Source organism: Opisthocomus hoazin, chromosome 19, assembly GCF_030867145.1.
Source record: "Opisthocomus hoazin isolate bOpiHoa1 chromosome 19, bOpiHoa1.hap1, whole genome shotgun sequence".
Classification (NCBI taxonomy): Eukaryota; Metazoa; Chordata; class Aves; order Opisthocomiformes; family Opisthocomidae; genus Opisthocomus; species Opisthocomus hoazin.
The window spans coordinates 6,112,454-6,137,117 of NC_134432.1; the positions used below are offsets into that span (position 1 = coordinate 6,112,454).

General features: G+C 48.7%; 1 protein-coding gene across 3 annotated transcripts in view; it reads left to right on the plus strand.

Moving 5' to 3' along the window:
- Nucleotides 1–24,664, plus strand: part of ZNF618 (zinc finger protein 618) — a 166,475-nt gene that overhangs the window by 91,677 nt on the left and 50,134 nt on the right. For all 3 annotated transcript variants that reach the window (XM_075439136.1, XM_075439138.1, XM_075439139.1), the window contains exons 4-6: nt 3,291–3,386; nt 6,077–6,154; nt 12,774–12,812. In XM_075439136.1, the coding sequence (XP_075295251.1) occupies nt 3,291–3,386; nt 6,077–6,154; nt 12,774–12,812 (213 nt within the window). The remainder of the gene's footprint in view (nt 1–3,290; nt 3,387–6,076; nt 6,155–12,773; nt 12,813–24,664) is intronic.

A 24,664-nucleotide genomic window follows, 5' to 3' on the forward strand; every position in this document is an offset into this window, starting at 1 on the left:
CTGGAGAGGCACCACTCTTGCTAAAGGGAATCATCCATTGGCTCCAACATGGAGCAGGTCGCAGCAGTGATTCTGAGAGCCAAAGGCAGTTGCTAATACAAAGAAGAAAGAGCAGTTGGACCATGTTTCCTTCAAGGGACTCTGGAAAAAGCTAACTGGAGATGCCCGGTGTTGTTGTTGGGGTTGGTTTGTCTTGCAGGGGGAGAGAAAAGAGGTATTGATGTTAGATTTTCTCCTGGCTTTTGCCTGATCGTTGTCCACGCTGTTGGAAAGAAACCGTGGAGGCGTCGTGTGCTGGTGACTGTCCTGGGAGCATTGTCCTCCTTCCTGTCCTCCCTTCCCCAGCAGGACGGCCACGGAGAACAGCAGGTTGGGAGGTCACTGCTGTGTATGCAGGGTCAGAACATCTAGGGAAAAAGCCTAAGAAGTCCATAACTGTTTCTCACTTAAAGGTCTTACAGTTTGGAGGAAATACTCTGTGTATATTCAGAGTTTTTGTGCCCTCACAGCTCTTGATAGGTTGATGGGCAACCCTGAAATGCAGAGGTGTCCCTGGTGCCTGGGGAGGGAAGGGTGGAGATAAGACTACAGATGGGAAGAAAAAGGAGCTTCTCCTTCAGCCATAGTCACCAGCCCTTGGTGAAAGCCTCTGGAGATTGGGTATCTGCTGTGTAGGACCCCCTTCTCCCCATGGCTTCTGGCTGGGCAGCTGCAGCTGCTCTGCAGATGATGTCCCATGAAAACGGTGGTTTCTAGCATAATAGGTTGACTGTATTGTGCAAAGTGGGGAGCCAGCTTTTGCTGTTGGCTTCGGGTGTGCACCAACATGTTGTATCTGTGGAGCACTGGGGGCAGGCTGGGGTGAAGGAGGACACGATTCAGCGTTTAGGCACCATGGGGAGAGGGACAGAGAGTTATTTACTAGTTAACAAGTGGTGGTTGAAAGCCGTAGAAAGTAAACTGAAGAACTTCTATCTGGAAGGGCCTTTTCACATGCAATGTGCATCATATTTGTTATTTTATAGCCTCGTGCTGGGTTTCTTTAAAGGCAACTTGGTCCTGAGGCGATTGGCAGTTGGTGGCCGATGCCTTTGTGAAAAGAGCCCTGTAAGTGCCCCCATTCATTGGGCCATTCACTTAACTCTTGTTTGTTGGGGAGGTGGCTCTGAATAACTTTTCTGTTTGGCCACCAAATACTGGGCTCTATGTGGACGGACTGTGGTGCCCAGATATCAGTTCCTTGTGGTTTCTTGAACTGGCTCCCAGTCAATTCTTCTGGTCCCCTCCATCCCCCCGCAGAAACCACAGACAGGCACTGTTTCCATCGCCGCAGACGTCGGTGTAACTCGCACAGCAAACGTCCCGTGCCTGCTGCTGTCACTGGCGATTTTGGCTGCTGCTCTGGAGCAGCCCCAGGTTGCGAGCAGCTGAGGACGCCGGTGCCTGCTGCCTCCAGAGCAAAGGCTCCGTGCTTGATGCTGCTGCTCACTGGTACCTCCAGGAGTTTTCCTCTCTGAAGCCTTTCTCATGATGTGATCTGGTAGCCCAGTATCTAAATCCCTCCAGCTGTGAAGAAGGGCAAGGCTTTGATATGATTTTGTTCGCCTTCATCAGGGAAACTTGAGATTGGAGGTGTCGAAAATGGGGGGTTTTTGTAGTAATTCGTGATGAAGTGGTGAATTGGGAGTAAATGAATCCCTGTCCTTCACGTGGAAATGCCGACCCGCAGACTGTCTGCCTTCGTGGTGTGCTGGGGCAGTCAGGCAAACGGGGGATGCGTTGTCTGAGCCGGGGCTGCGGTGCTGGAGGCGTCGGGCGCGTGTGGCTCCAAGGGACAGACAGCTTTCCTGCGGGGCTCAGCTTCGGGACTTGGCTGAAATGCGCAGTAGAAGATTTATGTCTCTTTTCTGAGTCACACAACTCCTGCAGGATTGTGCTATATTTATATTTTTAGTTGTTACTTGGTGTAATTTACAACAGGGATTCCCAGCTCAGTTGGTGCAATTCACTTGCAGCGTTTTCATCAAATTAGGCGTTGTGTGTGCTGCCTCCTGTTTGGTTCCACGTTCACACGTCTGTCCCTGCACTCTGGACTGCTCCAGACTCTGTTTCCCTGCGCTCGGAGCAGCCCAGACCCCGCGATGGCTGGAAGCGGATGCAGCGAAGCGGGGTGGGTGCTGGCAGTGGCTGCAGTTCCCCAGCCGAAGAGCCGGCGCTGATGTTTGTGGGTTTGGACCATTTCCCTTGCATCTGCTTTTCCACAGAAGTCTTGCGAGCCCCGTGGGGTCCGCCTGTGGCATCCCGAGCAAAAAAAGCCAGCGGAGCGGTTGGCTGTGTCCCTGGGTCTACTCAGCAGCAGAGGGGTGACAGCCGCTGCGGCTCCCGCACTCGCCGGGGCTCCCTGCCTCGTCCGTGGGGCGTTTCAGGGTTGTCTGAAGAGCTCCAGCGTGTTAGCATTGCTCAGGGCAGGGGCATCAGGGCGAGAAGGTAGAGAAGTCCACCATGAAGCTGTCTAGAAAGGGGAAGGAAAACCTTGTAAATCAAGAGAAAATCAAGAGAAAGGGGGAGAGAGTATTAGGCTGATGTAGACACAAGAACTTCTTCCCTCTGAGGGTGACGGAGCCCTGGCCCAGGCTGCCCAGGGAGGCTGTGGAGTCTCCTTCTCTGGAGATATTCCAGCCCTGCCTGGACGCGGTGCTGTGCAGCCTGCTCTGGGTGACCCTGCTTGGGCAGGGGGTTGGACTGGGTGACCCACAGAGGTCCCTTCCAACCCCTAACGTTCTGTGATTCTGTGACCATTTTCTAATGCTGGGAATACCGTCGGGTCAGTATTTGTGTTTTGGAGGGCTGAGTTACCTGCGAGTTGATCAGGAGAAGTTTCACACAAGACTGTTTAAGCTCTCAATCTGGCTTCTGCTTTACCAGAGGCATTTTGGAGAGGATTTTTCAAGTAATGCATTAAATCAGAGATGTTTCTGAGACAAAGTGAAGAGTGAATCCTTCTGCTTTGAGACTATCAGTCTAACATGCACACGCTTGATTTGTGCCGTGATGCTGATGCCTCCGTTGCTGAGCTGCTCAGCACGCGTCATTCGAGAGCACTTTGGATGCTCCTAGTTATACCAAATAAAATAGTGCTGCAGGAACCTTGAGAAACTCTGTGTGACCTCTGAAATCTTGTTAGCAAGCCACAGGGTCTGGGAAATTTTTAATAGGCTTCAGCCATCATTATTCTTTAGAAATGCATCCACTTTAAGGGCTTTTTTCTGATTTCTTTTTGCACAATTTAGATGGAAAAGCAGTGGAACGTGGCTGTCCCGTTGGATATACACGAAATCGATATTCAGGGACCTGGATTTTTGACCATGCATTGAGATACACGTCCGGTATGTGATGGAAGGGTGTGAAAGTCTAACCAGGGATCAGGGAGCAAGGGAAAGCTCTGGATGCAATGAGTGTGTTGCCCAAATTCCAACTGCGAGGCTCAGGAACAGCCTGGCAAAACTGAACGCACCAACTAACCAAAACCCTTCCCCATTTCCCCTCCTGCTACAGACGCCTTTAACCTGCATGGCACAGCCTGATGTGGACAAAGTCCGAGATAAACCATGACCACGGCAGCAGTGTCCAACACCACATGGGCATGTTCTTTGTAAGGGCTTAACACGTAGTGATGTCTTCATTTTTTTTTCCCCCACTTCATCTTTCCTCCACCCTTATAACGCATTTATTGTGGCAAGTCATCCCTCCTTTCTCTAATATAAGGATCTGTGTGTTTGCCCCCCAAATCGTAGTGTGCTGAGTACACGGTTGTGGCTGTTGAGTTGTCTCTCGGTGCCCGCAGGGCTTTAGATCTGTACTGCACCTCCCTTCGACCCTCCACAGACTCGCTGTCCTCCTGGGGCAGCGCTCGGCCGGCCGTGCGTGGGAGGGGGTGGAGGTACCCACTCGAAGAAGACCGCTCCAGCCTTCCCTGGGTTGCACCTGAGCCCTGGGTGCTTCCGGACATCGGCACAGAAGCGCTGGCCGTGGGCTGCGCTGGTTGCTCTCCTGCCCTCAGCCGCTGCCCCTGCTCTCCATTGGGTTTGGTAGTGGAGAAGGAAGGCACTACACAGTTACTTGTGCAGCTTAGGCTCTACTTGAGGAACTTCTGCACAGTGAAATGCATGTATGTTCCACAGACTGTCTCCAGGGGAAGGGGGAAATACACAAAAAATGAGAAAAAAAAAATTCAGCCTGGAGTCCCTCGCTGTTTTTTATCGGTTTTCCCAGTGCTGTGCGTGCAGGCGGTGCCGTTTCGGGGTGCGGGTGGGCGCGTTTCGCTGTCGGTGCAGCCGAGCCGCGGCTGTTGCCCAGGGCTGGCGGGTGGCAGGGCCCGAGCGACGGTGAGTGCGCTCGTCTTCTGGCGGTGCTGCTTCGCGGCTCCAGCTGGAACGGCTCTCAGGACCGAATCTGGGAAGTTGGCAGTGAATATAATCAGTCCTTGAGCACGGAAAATGCGGGCCGGTAGATGCTGCCGACTGCTGATATCCAGGATTTCACTCAGAAAAGCCGGTGTGGAGGAACCGTGGGTGCTGGCGGTCCCATATATGTGTATCTATATATAAAATACAACTAGCTATGATGGTTAAAAGGTTGTGGAGCAGATCAGACATAGTCAAGTGACTAGAATGTCAGTATTTTGGAGTATTTTTTCAGACGTGTACTCTCGTGTGTCGGACTGTAGCGAATTGCCTCTTTCAGCAGCAGTGATGAAGTAGCCTCCCAAGCGCCAAAGGCAGTCCCAAGTGACGCTAACAGTGATCGACAGGGAATCGAGCGCGGTTACAAACTGGAAGGAGGGTGGTTTTCTTCCCAAGCTGTAAGCAACAGGGCATGGGAAGGGAAAAAACAAACGCGAGAATGGCGTGCTCAAATAACACGGTTGGTTTTGCTCCTGGAAAGAGCTCACTTTGAGTAGCGCTGGGTGAGTATTGCTGTAGGAGGATGTTTGGGAAGATTTATCTGGATGTGTGTGTGAATCTTTTGTTCTTGGTTGTGGCTCATTCCTGAGTTTTACTGCTTTGCATGGTCAGAAAAAGATTGTTTGAAGGTTGTGTGAGGAAGCGTCCATGGAAATGAAAGGCGAGGTTCACACAAAGTAGTGTTCAGCCCTCCTTTCTCCCACCTCCTCTTCCAGTAAGCGCCGCTCTCACCCTAGTGAGGAGCACAGATAGGGTCACAGTTCCTTAGCTGCTGACGGACAGCGAAGAAATGCAATACATTTTGCAAGTGAGAGCTTGAAAGGTGAATTTGTAGCCTGTTCACCAAGTTGGAGAGGGGGGGGAAAAGGGTTGAATCAACAAATCTAAGGAAATTTCTGTCTGCCTGTCCAATAAACAGAAGAGGCTAAATTCAGCTCATAATTTCATCGTTACAAATGCTTCTCCAGCTCTGTTTCTCTGGTTTCATTTCAAATGACTGTTTGCAGATGTGTGTTTTCTGGAATTAGAGACACAAATTGAGAAGAGAGACTACTGTGGTCATGTGCTTTTCCTTAAAAAGGTCAAAAGTTCTATTTGTATCTATTTGGTTTCCTCTGGGTGGATATTTACCAAATCTCTGTGGGTTTCTTGAGAAATTTGTACATTGTGCATTTCTTGAGAAATTTTGAAAACTCCTTGCCTCAAGATAACATACTGCCTTCTTTTTTTCAGCTGAAAAGCTTTTTTTTTCCCCATATAATAGGAACTTAACTGAAAAGTAACTCAAGGTTATTTCTGTTCATAGGAAATATTAGTCATTATTATAAAATTACAAGTCAGGCTATTTTGAGAGAGGCTCTTTCATGTTAGCAAAGTTATGAAGATATACTGAAAATCTAAGTTCAGGGTAATATGCCAAGGAATCTTAAATAAGACTGAAAAAAGAATGGAGTCTGGGATAGTGATTTCCTGCATTTATCTCCATGAACCTTCCAGAAATTACTTTCCTGCAAACTGCATTCTTCTGTCCCCAGTTTATGGAGAAGTATGTGGTGAGGCTGTTTTCCCTGATCTAATATGGTGATGTATACTTTTCCTGTCTTCTTTTTCAGGGTCTTACGAGTGTGGAATATGTGGGAAGAAATACAAGTATTACAACTGTTTCCAGACCCATGTGCGAGCGCATAGAGGTATCAGCTCCTGCTCAAATCTTTGGGAATCCTGGGGTGACATTCAGGTTCAGGGACTATTTTCGGGAAGGACTTGGAGATTGCTCTGCTGCTTCTCTGTTCACCAGTAACACTTCTTTTGGGTGGCCCCTTCATAGGATAAATTTTGGGGCTGTGTAAGCTTTGTGGCTCTCTGCTTCAGCGATATTTCTTCGGAGGTCGGGAGCAGCTCTTGCGTTCGGTGCAGGATTTACTGCACAGGGCTCTCTGGGGGCATCGCTGTGCGTTGGGAGAGCTGCAAATCAAAGGTGCTCCTGGCAAACGATCCCGCGTGCCAGCGGTGTGGTTACCACCGCAGGGCCAGGCGTCTCCCCCAGGTGCCCCGTGCTCCTGGCTGTGTTAGTCCGTCCCTGTTAAGTCGAGATGGGAGGATATCAAGTCAGATACTGGCTTTGCTATACTGTGGTATATTTATGTTAAAATCAAAATGATACTTGAACTCGCCCCCATACCCCTGCTGTCAGCTGAGGTCTCTTTGCTAATGTATAGTGTGTGAAATAACTTGTGCTTAGCCAGGAGTGACTTTATATGAAATTTTCTGTACGTCTGGCCAGTTCGATGTTGCCTAATTGCAGAAATGTGAAAGTTTTGCTTGGTGGTTTGTACAGTTAGCGCAGTTTGGAGAATTTGGAGAAATACGTATCTGAAATAACAGAACAACAGGGACTTGAAACTAGCTCAGGAGCCTGCCAGTGGTTTTATTTTCTTTCACCCGAGTTGAGCACTGCAGTCTGTGCGGCAGACTTGTAGGATCATCTGCTTTAGCTCCTCAGTTGTAACTAGCAGCATCAGCGCATGCGGTCTGCAGTAAACCGATTGACTGGAACGTCTAAAGGAGCATAATGGAAACTCCCAGTGAAAAGTCTGAAAATCCAGGAAGAATGGACGCTAATGCAATATTAAATTTGAGATGTGTGAACTCACAGAAGTCCGCAGATGCACAGCTGAAAAGCGAACACGCATCCGTAACTGCTCAGTTTTTCACAGTCTCATAATGGATCCTTTAATTGCATGGTTGCGTTTCTCCTGTGCTGTTCAACATCACAGAACTTCTTCTGTATCCTGAGATACATGCAGAATTGTTTTTCGGGGCTGGTATTCCTTTCTAAATACCAATAAAATTCCGGAAAGTCCTTTAAATGTAACTACAAAGTAGCTTCACTCTGCAGTTTAAGAAAAAAAAAAAAATCCCTAAAATAATAGCAGTTATTTGCTGATCTGCAGAATGTTTTACTGTTGCATCACAGCACTGCAATAATTCTGCAATAATAATCGCAGCATTTAGATTGGGGACAAGGATTGCTTTTATTTCACTTCTCTTCCCCAAACACTATGGGATGCTTAATTCAGCTGGAATTTTAGGAGCTATATGAGTGAGAGGTCACCTCCCGGTGTGTGATCCAATTGATTTGTATTTATACATTTGATTATTAAATCAAGCTGCATATTAAATGGTCGGGATGCATCAGCATACACATGTGCAATTGATATCCATAGTTTGGTCATGAACTCAGTGGAGACATGACTTTACCTTTTGCTTCCAGAGCCCTTTTAATGTGTAGCTGTAAAAGATGGAAATTTTCAAAATTATGAATCTGGAAATTTATTAGTCATAGAGAAGCACAATTTATAGTTGTGAAACTTTGAAAATGTTGGTTTATGTTGCTGTAAATTGATGCATGTAGTTGTAACATTTACAGTGCATTTGAATTGCCTGAAGACAATAAAAATCAAAATGAGATATTTATTCACGTACACTCCTCAGCAAGAAGTCAAACTGAAACTCGATGCGACTCTCTAAATGTGATTCTCCCAGAAGCAGAACCCGAGCTGGCAGTTACAGCAGTCGGGAAGCGTCCCTGTCTGCAGGGAAATAATGCGCCATTGAGTGTGCGTGTAATCTAGAGTTAGGAAAAAAAAGGAAAGGATTAAATGGAGGAAAGCCCTGTGTGGTGTTATCCAGTGAGAGTCGTACACAGAGCTGTACCAGCAACAAAGCTGGAAATAAAATAAGACTGCAGGACTGAGAGAAATGTTTGTGAAAGATGCATTTATTGCCACCCGTGTCTGCGGTTTCATAGAAAGAAGTGGCTGGTGTTGCACCGTCATAACAGACGTGAGCTAACGTGGTGGTTTCACGTGCATTGAGGATGTGATGCTGCATTTTCCATGTCCTCTGTCTTGGATACAGCCTGAAGGCGCTGGCAAACCTAGGTCTGCTTGTCCTCCAGGCACTGAAAATTGAGCTCCCTTGGCCTATCACGTGCCAGAATCTCAGATCCTCAATCTTTTAGTCATTTGGTTTTGGCTGGGCGAGGAGGGAGCTGTATTGCAGTGGCAGGACCTGGCATTCCTTCTTTGCCTGATGCATTTTCCAAGCGTCAGCTGCCGTTTCCCTGAGGTCTGGGCCACCCATCAGTCACGTAGCATCTGCTTTCCCTGAAGGTTTGACTGATCCTGGCTAAACTCACTAGCTCAGCATCAGAGTAGCAAGAGCAAACTCAGGCCGCTTTCCCTTCTCTTTAGGTGTTTGCTTCCAGGGCTTTTGGGGCATTGAAGCAGAAATACCTGCTTTTGGTGATTTGCTGAAGGATACAGCCCTTCCTCTTGAATAGCCCTCTGCTTTTTGCTTTGCTATGCGGTTCGTGTGTCACTAAGGGCCCTTGGCCAAGCTGGGAGTTGGTCCTCCAGATGGACAGAACCAGTGATGCCCAAGGTTCAGCCCATGGGAGAGCAGAGAGTAGTCATGTTGATCTGGTGGGGACCTTTGGGGCAGAACAACTGAAAAACCCACCTGTCTAGCCTGCCTCACTGTCCCCGTTCAGTGACCCCTGTCCCCAGAGTGGGAGGTTTGGAGGTCCCAAGTCGCCCTTGCTTTGAGCTGGGTTATTTCTAAGCTGGTTTTTGTACATCTCGGTGCCCAGTTTGGAGCTGCAGCGGATAAGCTGGGGGCTTACGGCTCGTGGCCAGCGTGGGTGGGAGCTCTGTTGTCCTCTCTGCTCTTCCAGTTGGTCCTTGCTTGTCAGTCACTTGGTTTACCCTGTGCAAAGCTTAAATTTCTTCTCATGCTTTGAGCTGTTCAGTTCCACATTAAAGCTTTCACACTGGCAAGATCTCCGAAGGTCAAAACTTACATTTTTCTTTGCAATGATCATTCTTGGGAGAAATTTCCTAGACTTTATTTTTTATATCTGCACTTGCCTCCTCCCTAGGTCTCCATAGTAGAGCAGCTGTGTTGGAGGTCACCTGTTCTTCAGGCTGATTTTTTTTTGTTGGCTGCCTTCATCAATGAGTGGTTTCTTACTGGAAAACGGGGCAGTTTCTTAGTTTCTTGAGCCTTCCCTGTGGTGCTCAGTGTTGGCTGGAGAACTTCAGGGAGCGATTGATCTCCTGGCAGTTCGCAAGTGCAGAGGGCTGAGGCAGCTCTTGGTCCAGACATGCTGCCTCGCAGGGTCGAGCTCCCTTGCTGCTCTGCTCTGAAAGCCACGATGCAGACACGGAAAACCCTGTGTAAAGGGCTCTGCAAAGGATCAGAAACGTTGGGAAGAAATTCACTCACGATGTTTTATCGAGGAATCAAGGAAAAGGTTGCGTTCCTTCCCCTTCGCCTCCCCGAAACACACTAATAAAATAAAAAAGAAACCCAACAACAAAAAATAAAGTTATGCAGTCTTGCTGAAAGGCTCCTTTGTGCGCGGTTGTGCAGCCCGGCGGGATCGCGGCTCCTTCCTCCTGCCGAGCTGCCGGGGTTCCGCCGGAGCAGAAGGGCCGCACGTTCCTGGTGGCGATGGAAGGCTCCGTCCCAGCGCTCGGCGCGGACAGGCGCTTCGCCTGCTTGCAGCCCAGGCCTTCAGAACGGATTGCTTGCAGTGCTGTTGGTTTGCGGGGTTTTTGAAGTCGTTGAAAGGTTTGGATTCCCTTCAGGAGTTAGCTGGAGAGTTCTGTTTTGTACGGTTGGGTCGTATTGAAGCAACATGAGCAGCAAAAATTATTTCACTTTTAGGTAAAAAAAAAAAAAGGCTGAAATTACTTTATTAGACTTGCAAAAAGTAAATCTAAAAACCTCTGGGCTGAGGCCAAGCAAGGGAGATTTTTACCCAAAGGAGAATTCTTCAGAAACCAAATGAAAGAAAATAGCAAGGCTGAAGTTTAACCCTCGCAGGATATATCGCCTCTGTTCTAAGAATTGGTGGAAGTTCTCTGTTTCCAGATAAGCTTTGCTGGGCTGAGTGATGATTTTGCTCAAGTTGTTTTTCTTTATTATTTATTTACACGGCTTGGTTGCTGCCTTGCCTCCCTCTGAACCGCCCGGCTCCCCGTTACCGTCCCGCGTGGCTGTGCCAGCCCCGGGGCTGCGCTGCCGCCGGCGGAACCGATGCTGAATGCGCGCGAGTAAGAGTGTTCTCTTCAGGCAAAGCTTCTGCTTTAACCAATTGTTAAAAAGCTTCTCAAAGCTTTAAAGTTTTGGATTCATATTTTCCAAGAATGGGTTCTACTCGATTCCAAAAATGTGAAAAGGAAGATGACGCGTTCAGCCTGTGAATATGGAAAAAAGCGTTTTTCCAAAGCGCACATTTTTGGAGTCTGAGTTGGAGTAGTTCTGTGACTGAAACGATTTTGAGGCGAGAAGTTGAAAATTAATAGCAAAATAACCATTCCTGAGGAGAGATGGTGCCTCTGAGTTGGAGAAAGCTGGGTTTCATTTGTATGATGATCCGCTTCTGAAAAAACAGGATTCTGGAGGGTGCTGTGCCCTCCGTGCTGCATCCCAAGCCTCCATTTTTTACTGTGCACATTTCCCAGTCTGCAGCAGATTTTTACTGGTGATGCAGAAAGTTCCTTGAGACACAGGAGTTAACTTGCTTATTTTCCAGCTTTCCTGCCGACCTCCCTACTAACTACAAAGTTACTTTCTTAGAAATTGGTCTTTTGTTTTAAAGCTGTAATTACTTGGTCTCAGCCCAAAGGTGATTTAGAGTGGGCTGTTAGGGGATTTTTGAGGGTTTTTTTTTAATTTCTGAAGACTTCAGTCTGTCTTGTGACTGAAAGTAACAACATTTCTTAACACAGTTCAGAAATGGCTGCTCCTTAAACCTTTGTGTGTTGCCTGATTCTTATTAAGTTGGACTAAAGTACTTTTTAAAGCTATTTAAATGACAGAAATGGCCTGGTGCATGCATAGTACGTGTCTTTTATGGTTTATTTATGCCATTTTCTGTGAATGCCAGGACAGCATTTTGCAGAACCCCATTGTGGCACAGCTAGCTTTTTCCCTGAGTGATAGGCGGTGATTCAAACAAGTAGCAGCTGTGGAAAAATCCAGGGGTTTGACTGTGGAGGTTTTGCGTGTGATGCTAAGGGTTTCTGATCTGGCCCCTCCATTTATGAAGTTGTGCCAAATTAATATTGTTGCCTAGGAAAGTGATCTAATCAGGCAGGTTAATCAAGTAGGAATGTACAAATTTGCAAACCCACAATCATTTGGTTTTATTATTTTTAAGAAATAAGGAAATTAAATGCGAGCAGCGTTCATTACTTTAAGGTTGCAAATTTTAAATTCAAAAATGCTGTGACATTCCGCAGCTGTGGTTTTCAGAGCAATGCGAGCGTGATTCCAAGAGACATACGGAATATTTTGAAATGTAGTTCTGTTACTAGATATTGTGACATACAGTATATGCAATTTAGGATGTATGGAACACTTCAAAATGGCTTGGAACTCCTAATCATTTATGATCCTTGACTTGTAACATTGGGTTTTGTTTTCCAGCGTGCAGCTTTGCCCGTTGCATTATTTAGGGCTTGGACGCGGTTGTTGCCGTGCGCTTCTTGCGGTGCCGTGTGTCCCAGCGGAGAGAGCTTTCTCTCCCGTCTTTTCATGTGTGCTTTCAGTGAGAGCAGGACGGGACAGCACCGGGGCTGGATCCTCGTGGCCCACCTCCTGCGGAGGCTCTGCCATGGTGTCCGTGAAGGGCCGGCACGGCAGCGGAGCAGGCTCTGCCGTCTCCCGTGGGCGGCTGAGCTGGGTGCGCTGTTCCCGGGTCGGCAGTGCTTGCCCAGGAATTCAGCGCAGGAGCGATTTCAGCAAACCGCCAGCAGAAATTGCGAACGGCATCGTCGTGAGCTGCAGGAATGGCGGCGGCACCGCTGGATGCCTCCGTGCAGCCGGGGCCCAGGGACGCAGAAGCGAGGAGGGCTGGCGGCGGGGGCAGAGCGCGGCCGTCCCTCGCGCCGAATCCCTCCCGGGGCTCCCTGGAGCCGCTGCGGGGCCGGGGCAGGGCTGTCCCTCCCAGCCGTGTCCTTGGGAAGCCAGGCCCTGCCACCGCGCAGAGGAGAAGAGCCGGGGGGCAGCCGCCTTTCGACGGACGGCCCCTGGGGTGGCCCGGTTCGGCCCCGCATCCCGACCCGGTGACGGCCACCCAGGGAGCCCGCGCCGTGGGGCAGAGGCAGCCGCGCCCGGGAGCTGCTCTCGGCCGGGCGTCGCGGGCGGCGATGGCGGGGAGCCGTGGCGGAGGAGAGCGAGCGAGGGGCCGGGGCAGAGCCGGCCGTCGGGTCTAAGCGCAGCTCTTTCTCTTTGCAGACACTGAAGCTGCCTCAGGTGAAGGAGCCTCCCAAGGCAGTAAGTACTGATGGCGCCGTGGGTGCGTGAGGGGGGACCGGGGCACGGCGGGCGCTCTCCCCTCGGTGGGGGGTTGGGGCGGAGGGGCGCGAGGCTCGCAGCCCGCAGCTCCCCCGCGTCCCTCGCCCGCCGCGGGGCTGCGGCGGGGCGGCGCGGGGAACGGGGCCCTGCCCCTGGGCCGGGGCTGCGACGCGGGGGCGCGGCCGGCAGGGGGCGGCCGGCGCCGCGGAGATGGCGGCGGGGGCGGGCGGGAGCGCGAGGAGCTGGGCGGCGGGCGGCCGTGGGCCTCAGCCCCCGCGGCGGGGGGGGTGCTGGGTGCTGCCAGCCTCTCTAGTCTGACCAGGTTTTGTAGGATTTTTAAACCTTAAACCTGCAGTCCGGGGGCCGTGTGTGTCCCTGCCCCGAGGAAGGGTGCTGGTAGGGCAGGGTGGGCTCAGCACAGGCCCCTGAGGGGCTGAGGCAGCCGGGCGGGTGCCACAGAGGAAGAGGTGGCATCAGGGGGTCCCTGTGAGGGGGGCGGTCGGGCAGATGGAGGCAGGCAGGTCACAGTGGCAGGAGAACGTGAGGCAGTGGGCGTGAAGTGGTAAGATGAGAGGTTCAGGCTATGCTGAAGGAGAAGCTTTTCCCCAGGCTGTGGAGTAGGTTGGCCAGAGAGGTGGTGCCGTCTGCCTCCTGGGAGGTTTACAAGACCAGCCCGAGTGAAGGCCCAGGTAACTGAGCTCAGAGCAGACCCTGCTTCGAGCTGGAGGTCGGGCTGGAGACCTGCTGAGGTCTCTGCCAGCCTGGATTTTGCTGTGAGCACCTTAGGGGAGAGCCACGGGTGCCACGGGAAAGGTAAGTTACCAACCTCGGCGATTACAGAGGGCAGCTTGGAACCAAACTTACTCTGGTTGGGTATAAAAACATTAGGTAAATAGTAAAGAAAAATGATAGTTAAAAAGTAGAACTGTGCCACCTTTTCCGCAGTGCTGTTTCTTCAGGCCTGTGCTGTGGCAGGTGAAGGGTTGGGGTTGGCGGGGGGGAGTCCCAGCTCTCTGTCCGGAGAAGGAAGCGGGGCTGACTGCGCTGCAGGCGGGGGGCGAAGAGCCCCAGCCCGGGGCTGAAAAGTCTCGGTGGCAGCGTACACCCGCTCCTGGTGCCCACACCCGCTCCTGGTGCCCACACCCGCTCCTGGTGCCCACACCCGCTCCTGGTGCCCGCTGGAGGGGAGATGCGCTCTGCAGCTGGGCCCTTTCCATTGACCCAGGGACATGTGGTGTCCAGCTCCGTGCTGGGGATGGAGACTCCTTCCCAGGCTCCTGTCACCTCCTCTGTTGTCTGTTTTTCAGTAGGGGCTCTGCTGTCCGTTGGTGTTTACTTACCCTGAGTCTTTCCAGGCTCATCTCTTGGCCTCCCTACTGTGAGTTTTGACACAGCGCCCAACTGTGTTCTAGGCTAGGCTGTGTGAATCCTGGGCTTTTTATTGGGGTATTGGACATAGTATTCTTTTGCCAGAGCCTGGGACCCACCTTGTGCGAAGAGATGGGGTTTTTTTGTAAGTCACCTTTTCCAGTTCTTACCAGGCACAGGATTTTTTTTAGCTGAGAAAGACGTGACAGAGTGAGGTATGGAGAGCAAGGTGGAAAAAACATGGTTCATGCCTCTACTGTGTGGGAAAACCTCCTGTTGTTCAAGCTGTAGAAGGGTTTCTGTGAACATTAGTGTCTCTTTCGTGGTGTCTGGATTTCAGGGAGCTGGGGAGAATGGGAGGTCACAGGCAGAAGTCACTGGGAGAGGACAGTGACGAGCAGCTTCCATCTGCACCAGGCTTCAGAGGAGCTGCCGTGCTAATGGTGGAGGTGCAGCAGGGAGCAGGAAGAGAGGCAGGGACTGCTGGTGTCTTCATGCAGGGCTGTACGAATCTGACCTCCTCCCCAGTCCGGGATTTGCTGAACCTACTTTTTACCTGCCACACTCATTGCTATCCCAGAATAGTCTCGTCTAGCTGAAAAAGCTGGAGGCAAGAACAAGCCGCCAGAGCAGGGCGACGGTGAGTGGTGGGCAGGGGGAAGGGGAAGGAAGGTCCACCGCAGCCATCCACCCCGGTGAAAGAACAGGCCGTGCACGTCACCTGTGTTCCAGCGTGAACATGAAACTGCTCAGCCAGTGCTGCTGTTCTTAGGTGCAGATGGTTGTAATTTCCTGACAAAGTCATCTTCCTCTTCCCCTCGTTGCTGCTGCAATGAAATAGTTCAGCTGTCTTCTTTCCTGCCTGTGCCTTCTCCTCTGGGGCTGGGTTAAATCCCTGGCCTACCCTGGTTGCCTCTGCATGGCTCTTCTCCTTTTTCCACTCAAGGGCTCTCTTGTTTTCTTGTCAGTCTGTTTGCTCCTCCTATATTTTAGGAATTTTTAATTTATCTTTCCTTTCCTGCTATTTTTGTTTTGCCTGCTGCTCCACTGCTATTCCTCTGTGACCTGATTTGGCTGTTTACACCCTTTCTGTTACAGGCGTCTGTATTGTTCAAATCTTCCTCTGCTATTTTTATTTCATTGGGAACCTCTAGATTCATGGTCTCTGCAGGCGTGGTTTGCTGCCGCCTTCCAAATTTTCTCAGTATTTAAGGGACACAGCAACATCTTATTTTCTTTCATGTGCTTCTCCTTGGGGCATAGATTGCATCCATCACAAACTGGTGTGGATGAGGAGCTACCCTGACCAGCAGTGGGTCCTTGGCATTAGTTCAAAAAAGGAAATCTGCAAGTTTTTAACAGCTGTTCAAGTTTTCTCCGTGGTGACTTTTTGGAGCCAGCTGTTACTCATGACCACAGCAGGCACCTGAGAAGTTTTAATGAAGGCAACCTCATGAGTCAAGTGGGGAGACATGTCAGCTGCTGTCTCTGCAAGGGCAGCAGCAAGGACACCTTGGCTTGGTGCCAGAGTAATTGAGCTTTGGAGGCAGTTGGCTGTGTTGTGCTCCCTAGACTTTCCCTGAGAGCAACGGGTCATGTTTGTTCTTGGGAGGCAAAGCCTGCATCTTGCCGTTCTGGGTCTGAGAGCAAGTTGTGCTTGGCCTGTGAGGAGGATGAGTTACTGACGTGGTGGGTGAAACTGCGTTGTGATGTGCCCTTACCTTCGGGTCTGAAGGACTGTGGTAAGAAGGGGCTGCTGCAGGAAGGGCTGTCCTGGCCTTTTTTCCTGGGAAGAAGGGAGCCATGGGGCAAGCTGGGATGCAGCTGAGGCTAGTTGTTTGTTTGCTGCCGGCTTAAAGAGGAGGCAGTGGTGTTTAGACTTTCCAGCTGGGAAGGTGCTTTGAAGACTCCCTTGGGAAAAAACTGTTGCACTTGGTTATTTGCAGCCTTTGGGGTTTTTAGTCCATAGATTGTGTCTCTGGGACTCCCCCCCCCCCTTTTTTTCTTTGACTCATTCTTGAAGGGACACAGATTTGTGGTATTGAGGAGAAGCTGTGCTCATCGGGATGTAGTTACATGGCTTTGGGAGCTACTTTTCTAGCCTTGGCTCAGGGTCCAAGACCAGAATTCCCACATGCAGAGAGAAGAAAACAATGCAACCCACAGTGCTAATGTGTTAATGAAAAGGCTTGTTTGACTGCTACCAACTTTGACTGGCAGGGAGAAGGGAGGGAGGAGAGGTTTTGAAATAAACTTTCTATTTGATATTTTTTCCTAGGCAGAGGTGGCCAGTTTGACATCTAGGTCACTGGCTGTTCCTGTAGAAGAGTCTGGCAGTCTTTTCTGAGATGCTCCTATGCCTCTGTGATTTGTCCCGGACTTTTGGAAGTCCTCAGGAAGAAGGTGTTTGGGCTAGATCTGCACCATCATTTTCCGTGGAAATTCCGGTCATGTTTAGGGGAGTTACAAGCTTTGTACAAACAGTCTCCCTCCTGCTGCTCACATACCACGGGAAATTCTTGGCAAGCTGACAGGCAGCTGAATAAAACCACTGGCAAGCAGGGGTCCACAAGCCCTGCAGCAGCAGGGACAGCGTGCTGTGGGAAGCATCACCTCTGACGTGAGCAGGGCTTTGCGCTGTGCTGGCTCATGGAGTGGGTTGCGTGCAGTGCACGTGTCGCAGTTTGGGGATGGTAGTTTTAAGAGTTCAGCTGGCACCAGGGTTGGATCAGCAGTCCTGCCCATGGCAGTGCCTATACCTGGGAGCGGCAGTTGGGTTAGGAAGGTTTCCATGCTGACAGCTTGTTTCTGGGCTCATCCCCAGAGGTCAAAGGGAGTATGAGGTTCCACCAGCACAGCCCTGTTCTCCAGAGCCTGGTAGCCTTTGCTGTTTCCGTAGCTGTAACTCTGCTGCAGATTATGGATTGTAATATGCAGGCTATTGGATTTTGGTATTATTCTTCTCTGTAGGAAAGAGGAATTTATGTACAAGAACATCTCCAGAATAACCATAACTGGCTTGTAGAGCTCAAAGTTAGACTCCGAGTTTTGTGGTTTCCAGTGAAAACTTATTTCGTCTGCGTAAGGGCCTAAGGTTTTGTCTGCATGCTCACTGCTGCTATTTCCAGTAGTGTCTCTGCCTCTTTGGACCAGCCTAGGACAGAATTAAGGTTGCTCTGGCAACTGTTAACATGGCACTCGCCTAATTACAACTTACCAATGGCCTTTTAATACCTGTTTTCAAAATACCAGATGTTAACAAGCACAGCAAATAGTGTTATCAGTCCCTAGTACTTCAGAGCCTTTGGCCTGGGTGAGCCTCGGCCCCCTTCACAGAGGAGTTTGGCATTCTGCAGGCAGGCAGAGAAAGTGGCTTCCCAGAGGCAACCAAGTGGCAAAGGAGGAGAGCGCAAGTCTCTGGGCTTGCAGCCCAGTCCCTGTCTGCGGGGCACAGCCTTACACTGTTGGATTGCATTTCTGTGCCCTGTGAAAGAAAGCAGAAAACAAATGCAGGGAGAAATGCGAGGGGAGGCATTGCTGAAAGCTGAAGGTTTCTTGACCTGGTGTATTAACTTCGCATATGTCTGGTTAGCTATTTGAGACTTAGGAAGTGTTCCTCTTCTCAGGGGAGAAGTCCTGAGCCTGATGGAGCAATGCTGATTAACATTGTGGGGAAGAGCCTTACCATTCCTGGAATCTTTAGATAAAATGCTGTTAAAAGTGAGAAGAATCAGGAAGAGGTGGTTCTGGGAGCCTTGAATTCGTCTCCAGTGTGTCAGTCGGGTTAGCTGAGTTCAGGGGAGCTTGCTGGTAGTGTGGTTTGCTCTGTTCTTTGGCCCTTCTAACAACTATTTTGAACACCTTGACAAGCAAGATGTCGTTGAAAAGCAGGTAGTGCTCGCAGGCGGTACTAGCCGTGACTGGGAAGCTTGCGCTGTTAGACTGTGAGCATTCCACCAGCCAGTAATTCTGTGCTCTGCAGGAAGACGACATGAAAAAACAGTTCCACTAAAACAGGCTGGTTCAAATGCTCTGCCTGCTTTCATTCCTAGTGGTGTTACAGTTTGTTACTATGGCAATTCAGTGACATTTGCTGGAGGTCAGAATATCACTAATGGTTGTTTTCTGGTAAATCCTGTTCGTTCTATCTCCATTTCCCGCGTTTGCGTACATGCAATCCTGTTTCAGCGTTGAAGCTGGGCTTTGTGCAGATCCCTGTGCTCATGCTGCCAGCAGGTTACTCCAACACAGCTCCTCAGTGGACTCCACCGTTCGGGAGATGCCTGAGAGCACGGCATACAGGTCCTGTCTGTAAGCCCAGCCTGGCCTTTGCCTGGCAGCGCCTGACGGCCTCCTTCACTCGTGCGTTAGATTCTAGTGGAAACAGGAGCGACTTTCCTAGTGCATTTCTGCTTGCAGTGGCCAGCCCCATAGGTTAAAAGCTCCTAGGCTAGATCCCACAAAATCCCAAGACTGATCCCAAGTAACACAGCCTGTTTTTTCCTTGTGTCTGCTGGCCTTTCTGTTGTGTTGGAGCCCTTCTTTTGTGTTCACAGATAATTTCCGAAAATTAGTATTCGACCGCCCTGTTGAGTTACCAGGTTGTGGAGGGAATGTCAATTTTATGTCACCTCCACACACCCTGATGAGAGGCTCTTCCCAGACCGTCGTGGTAGGAGGTTTTTCTGGGGTAGGGGGAAGTTCTGGCACTACAAAGGGAGTGTCCTGCCTGAATCTCTCCTGGAAGGAAGCAGGCATCTCTCCATGCTGCCCTTTGAAGGAGAGAAAGAAGTGACTGTATTTACTGGGAAGAAAATGGTTATACCAGCGCCCTTAATGTTCCTGTGTCTGGACAGTGGAGAGAAAGCTACGTGGAACCGGCAGAAGCAGGACGAGAGCAGCCCCTGCGTGCCTGAGGTGAGGCTGAGGCCAGCAGCAGTACACGTGGGAGAGGGGCTACGGCCAAGCTGTGGCCAGCAGCACCGGTGGAAGGCACTGGCTGACCTGAAATAGTGTCACAGCCCCTGCCGGGCCGGATTCTGCAGCCTGCCCCGGCGCAGGAGCACCCTGTGCAGCAGGAGTCGGTGGCAGCTGGCAGAGCACAGCCGCAGAGCCGAGCTGCGAGGCAGTAACTCCCGTGCCCTGAGCCGCAGCAGCCTGCAGCCTGCCTCTCCTTGCCCAGAGAGGAGGTGGATTTCAGCTGGGCTTTCGTGAGGGAGGAGAAGCTGTTCCCCTGTGGTCAGGTAAACGTGGCGTGTGCTGGGGTTGGCCATGGCTCTTACTGGAGGAGCTGCCGGAGTTAGGGACCCTGCTGTGAGAAGTGTTGGAAGGACTGCGCAAGAGCCAAGCTCATAGCCCGCTGCAAGGCGCCGCGGTAACTGGTGATCATCGGACTGTATGTGACGGCAGCGAGTGTCTGTTCGTTAGGAGTAGCTGCTGATTGCTCCTGAAACTAGAGTTCATGACTGTCAGCTAGCACTTGAATGCACTTTTCCTTCTAGTCGTCTCAAGAGAACTCTTTCCCCTTGCACAAAGGCTGGGCAAATATGACTAGATGGAATGGGTGGTTGTCACTGACAAAAATTTGGGCTGGTGTTGATAGCTGTGAGCTTGCAAGCATTTAAAAAGTAGGTTTGGGCTCCAGAAAGTTTCATTGCTTCATAGACAGAACATCCTCAAGGTTGTTTTCCTGATACGTTCTGCAGAAATTTGCTGTGCAGACTGTTCCTCAACCTCTCAAACGTGAGGCTTTTCCCAGCCCCAGGTGGGTGCCGGTACACGATCTTAACTGCTCTTTGCTGCAGTTAAACTTGTCTTGCCTTTCCTGCTATGGCCAGACTCAGTCACCCTTCCCAATTTGTAGCAACTTTTTAATGTATTACACATTGCTTTCCCTATTGAAGAGAGTTGTGTTACTGCGTTGAGGGTACGAAGTTTGTGCAGTCGAAGGTTTACACAGGTACTGGTATCCTACAGAGAGAAAACCACAGATATGTCTTCCAGGGAAGACAAGGTGCAGCTGGTGATACGAAGAGTTCTTAGCTTGTTTGATACAGTCCGTGCTTTAGCATCCCCTCCAGCTCAGAACTGGCCCTCACATAGAAAATAAGTGCATGGACTGCACTCTCCTCTTGAGTGACAGACTGCTGGAGTACAGACCAAAATCATACTGCAAACTACAACTACAAAATGCTGAGAAGCATTTCAGCTCCGAGGCTGCCAGTTCTTCCCTTCTATCCAGGGAAGGAAAAGCTAGTCAGCACGTTTTCCTTGTGCTGTGTCAGGTGAGAGCAAATACCAAGGAAGATGGGGATGCACAGTCTGCTGCAGTGTCAGAGTTAAAAGTAACTGCTTTTAAGGATAGATAGCCTTATAATACAGGAGGTACCAAGATGATCTTCAGAGGAGCTATGTGTGTGATGAAGCAGGCAAGACAACCCAGTATCTCTTGGTTTTTGTGTTACTAGCTGAGTGCCATCACCATCACCGGTTCAGAGCTTGGCTCCAAGCTTGGGCTTTGCTGTGGCCTAGAGGGAAGCACATGGCTGTGGCACAGCAGAGCTGGCTGCCAAGGACGTTGCCAGCCTGTTCAGCTCTCACGCTGAAGCTCCCACATTGTAAGCACATTTTTTTAGTGGGTGCCGTGTGATGTCTGAGTCATTTCTCCTTGCCAGATCTTCAGGCCCTCTTACCAAGTACCTAGATGAAGTGAAGCATTTATGCCTCATTGCAAGATGTGTTGGAGTTTGTGATCATATCGTGACTCCTGGTAGCTGGCTGTAATTCTTAGCAGACTGATGGTGGGCCAGGAGGTGTGTCTTTTGAAAATGAAATAGAACTGTGCTGTCATCTGTGAGCTTTATTTCCTCCTTCCCCATTCATTGTAGTATCATACTTGTTTATTGTGTGCTGGATTGTACCTGGGTGCTGAGCTAAGGTTAGAATATGCGCTGATAGGGAGGGCACTAACTTTTATCTGGGTCTGAGGATGTTGTAGGCTGCAGAGATGCAGAATGTTTTTCTTTCCAGTTGCTTAGCCAAATGCATTGAAACCCATCACCTGTGTACAGGGCAGCATCAGTGAGGAGTGTCTGTCTCCGCTGTGCGATGTTATTTAGTTACAAGATGGGAAAAAGAAAATACCAACTTTTTTTTTTCCAAAATGGACTGCATAGTAAATATTTCACAATCCCATAAATATAAAATGATTGGCCTGATCTTGTAAAAACGTATTTCCCTTTGGGCTCCAACTAAGCATGAGAAAGTTCAGCCTAAGAGGGAATTTATTTGAAAAAGCAGTGAAAGGTTAGAAGTAAGGATGTGGGCTGGAATATGCCTTGCAAACGTTAACTGTGGACGCATGGTGCTAATGCCTTGCATGTGCAAAAACATTTGGAGGGTTGTGAATTTAAACCATGAAATTAATATATTCAAAATGAAGGTTTTCTTTCCCAGACCTTACACATACAGGATATGGTGATTTTAGTGTTCTGACTAGTGATGGAAAGATATGTAAGTGGTTTACTGGTGTTAATTTAATATTGAGGAGCTTTAGCATCTCCTTTTCTTGATCAATTTTAAATATTCAAATTTACAGCCTTAATGTTTCCTTAAAGGAAATTTAGCTTTTGATTTCCTTTTACTTTTTGGAGTGTAAGAGAGTGAAAAATGGAAAGTTCCACTGTTGTGCTTGGTAAAACTTACTAATGCCTAGCACAATTAAAAGCCTGATCTAAATGATGTGTGTGCGCGTGCACACCCACCTACACACACCAAAGTGAACAGTTAGTCATTTACAACTTTGTGATTAGTTTTTCCCATGTTCTTATTTAATAATTCTCCCACTCCTTGGGGAGAGCTATAAAAATAGAGTTCATTTTTCTAACGTGTTTGCATTTTAAGTAGGTAAAGTCTCTTTAGATTCCCGTTTGCTAACAAATAGATGAGTGTGTTCATCTTCAAATTTAAATGACCAGTGGGCTGAGACCAAGAATGATGAACTTTGGTGCAGGAGAAGGACATTAAGAAAATGGTAAGGAACTTAGTTCTGGGATCTACAGTGTGAAGAGATTTTGACCTGGAGGCCTGGGATACGTTCCTTCAGCGCTGTCGTCGTTGCCTTTCACAAAAGCATAGTTCTTGGCAGCTCTGGGGCCGGGGTCATTCGGTCTCCCCTAGAACAAGACTTCTTTGGCAAGGTGCAAATGCTGTCTCTAGCACCTTAACACAGGTTCCTCCTGTCTTGCCTTTACATTCTCCCGCTCTGAATACATTTCAGGACTGGAATGGGAGAGTTTGTCGCTGCAGTTTCTCAGGTTTTCTGAAACATGGGAGATCCATTTCCAATTCCGTTTCTCTGCTGCTCTTTGCTAGTTCCCACCTAGTGCCTTCACGTTACAGCACCAATGTCCTTTTTTGAGGCTGGATGAAGCAGGTAACATAGGGTAAATTTGAAGCTGCTCTTCTGACATAACTGTTACACTAAGGGTTCCATAGCTCTGGAGAGGACCAGTTGCTGTGTATATAGTTTTAATCTAAGTGTTTGGACAAGGAGGCTTTCCAGCTGTCTATAAATCTGTGATCTTCACATGATCTTATACAGAAATTTGCTAATACACCCATAAAAATCAAATTTCTGCCCCTTTCCCAGATGCTGACCAAATAGACTATGTTTACAGTAATCTGAATATTAATACTTTCCAACAAATCTTTCACAGAGTTCCTAGGCAGCAGAATTGATGAAGAAATAGATTTGTTCTAATAAAAAAGGATAAGAATTTTAGTAACCCCAGACTGTTCGATCATCCATCAGTTAGTCCTGAAAATGCTAGGAGAGCTTTACTGAAGATAGAAGTACATCCCTCCACCGTTCATTAAGAAGGGATGCACTTTCCATCTTGCAGCATGGTTTGAAGTTTAGCAAGAGATGTACAAACAACAATGCCATTAATTATTCCAAATTCTTCTTTCAGCCTGAACCTTTGTCTGCTGAGCTGCGTGTTGGCATTTCAGCAACAATAAACCTGAATAGCACACAAAACCCCAACAATTTAAGTCTTTTTTTTATATCTTGAAAACTATATCCCAGTCATTTGTTAGCCAGGAAAACAGTCAAAAAGATGCAGCAGTCTGTACTGTTGAGTAATGCAGCTTGCCTCACCACAGTGCTTGGTATTTCCACTTCTGAGGATCTTTATAACCAGGAAAGGCAGAGCAATCCAAGGTTTACCTTCCGAAGACCTCTTCCTTTCAACGTAAGCGGCAAGGTTGGAGTTCTTGATTATCATGGCTGATTGTAGAGAGGAGGGTTCTGCATCCCTCCTAGTTTATTGTAATTTGTTATTTATGAAGGTTTATGGAACCAGGATCTCTTCTTTAGTGCTGCTCATTTAGCTATCACTATTCCTTTCCACTTTGAAAACTAGGCAGTGATACTCCCTGTGAATTCCCCTCTGGAAATCACGGTAAGAACAGAATTTCTAGTCAAGGACAAATGAGTAGGAGAAAGTCAAGATGAGGCTTGCTTTTCCATTGTGAAACTCTCAGTGCTACATCATTTAATCTAAACAGTTGTGAAGTAGATAGCGTAGTGTACGTTCCCAGCCAAACCACTTTGATTGCAAAAGGAGGTTAAAATAAAATGGCCTTTGTTGTGTGTTGTGCGTAACTCCATAATGTGGACTGCGCTTTTTTTTCCCCGCTTAAAATAGAAATTCAACATCCTTGTTGATATAAAAAAAAAATATCTTTTTCCATCAAGAAGTTAGGTAAGTACAAGCACACCTTTTTTAATTATGCAAGATTAATGCTGTTCTTTGTCAAATTGCTGGTTGTAGCATATTAAATCTCCCTTTTCAACATTCTTTATCTTAACACTTAGTTACAATTTGAATAAAAAAGAATCCCAACACTGCCCTGAAGGTGACACCAGAATGAAAAGTGTGAAACTAGATCTGCTGGTGTTATATTGTTTGGTGTGTCCATGTTGTGCCATGGGGTCTGAATATCCTGGTTCATAGTGCTGATTTTGGGGATAATTGTAAAATGCTGTAATATTTTCATTTTAAAGTGGGGATATTTTCAGTCTGTATGGACTCAGCTTTAACATACTTTTAACTGTGGGAGAAGGAAATTCATTGATGTGTAACATCATGAGAATGCCTGGGATATCTTTTCTCTCTCAACATCCAGTGAGTAGTACCCAACACACCTTTTGGTTTTTAAAAAAATACAGTATGTGACCCTCAGAACAAGGGGGCTGTCTTTTAGAAACTAATTCAGGACATTCCCCTCTGTATGGAATTTCCTGCTAGTCTGGCATCAAGTTTCCAGACCCAGAGGGGATCACGTATAGCCCTGGATGATCTGCATTTAAATCTCCCATCATGCTGATACATTCAGCTGGCACATGGTTTGGATAAAGTATCACAGAATTTGTAGAATTCACTGGCTGCCTACTTGAA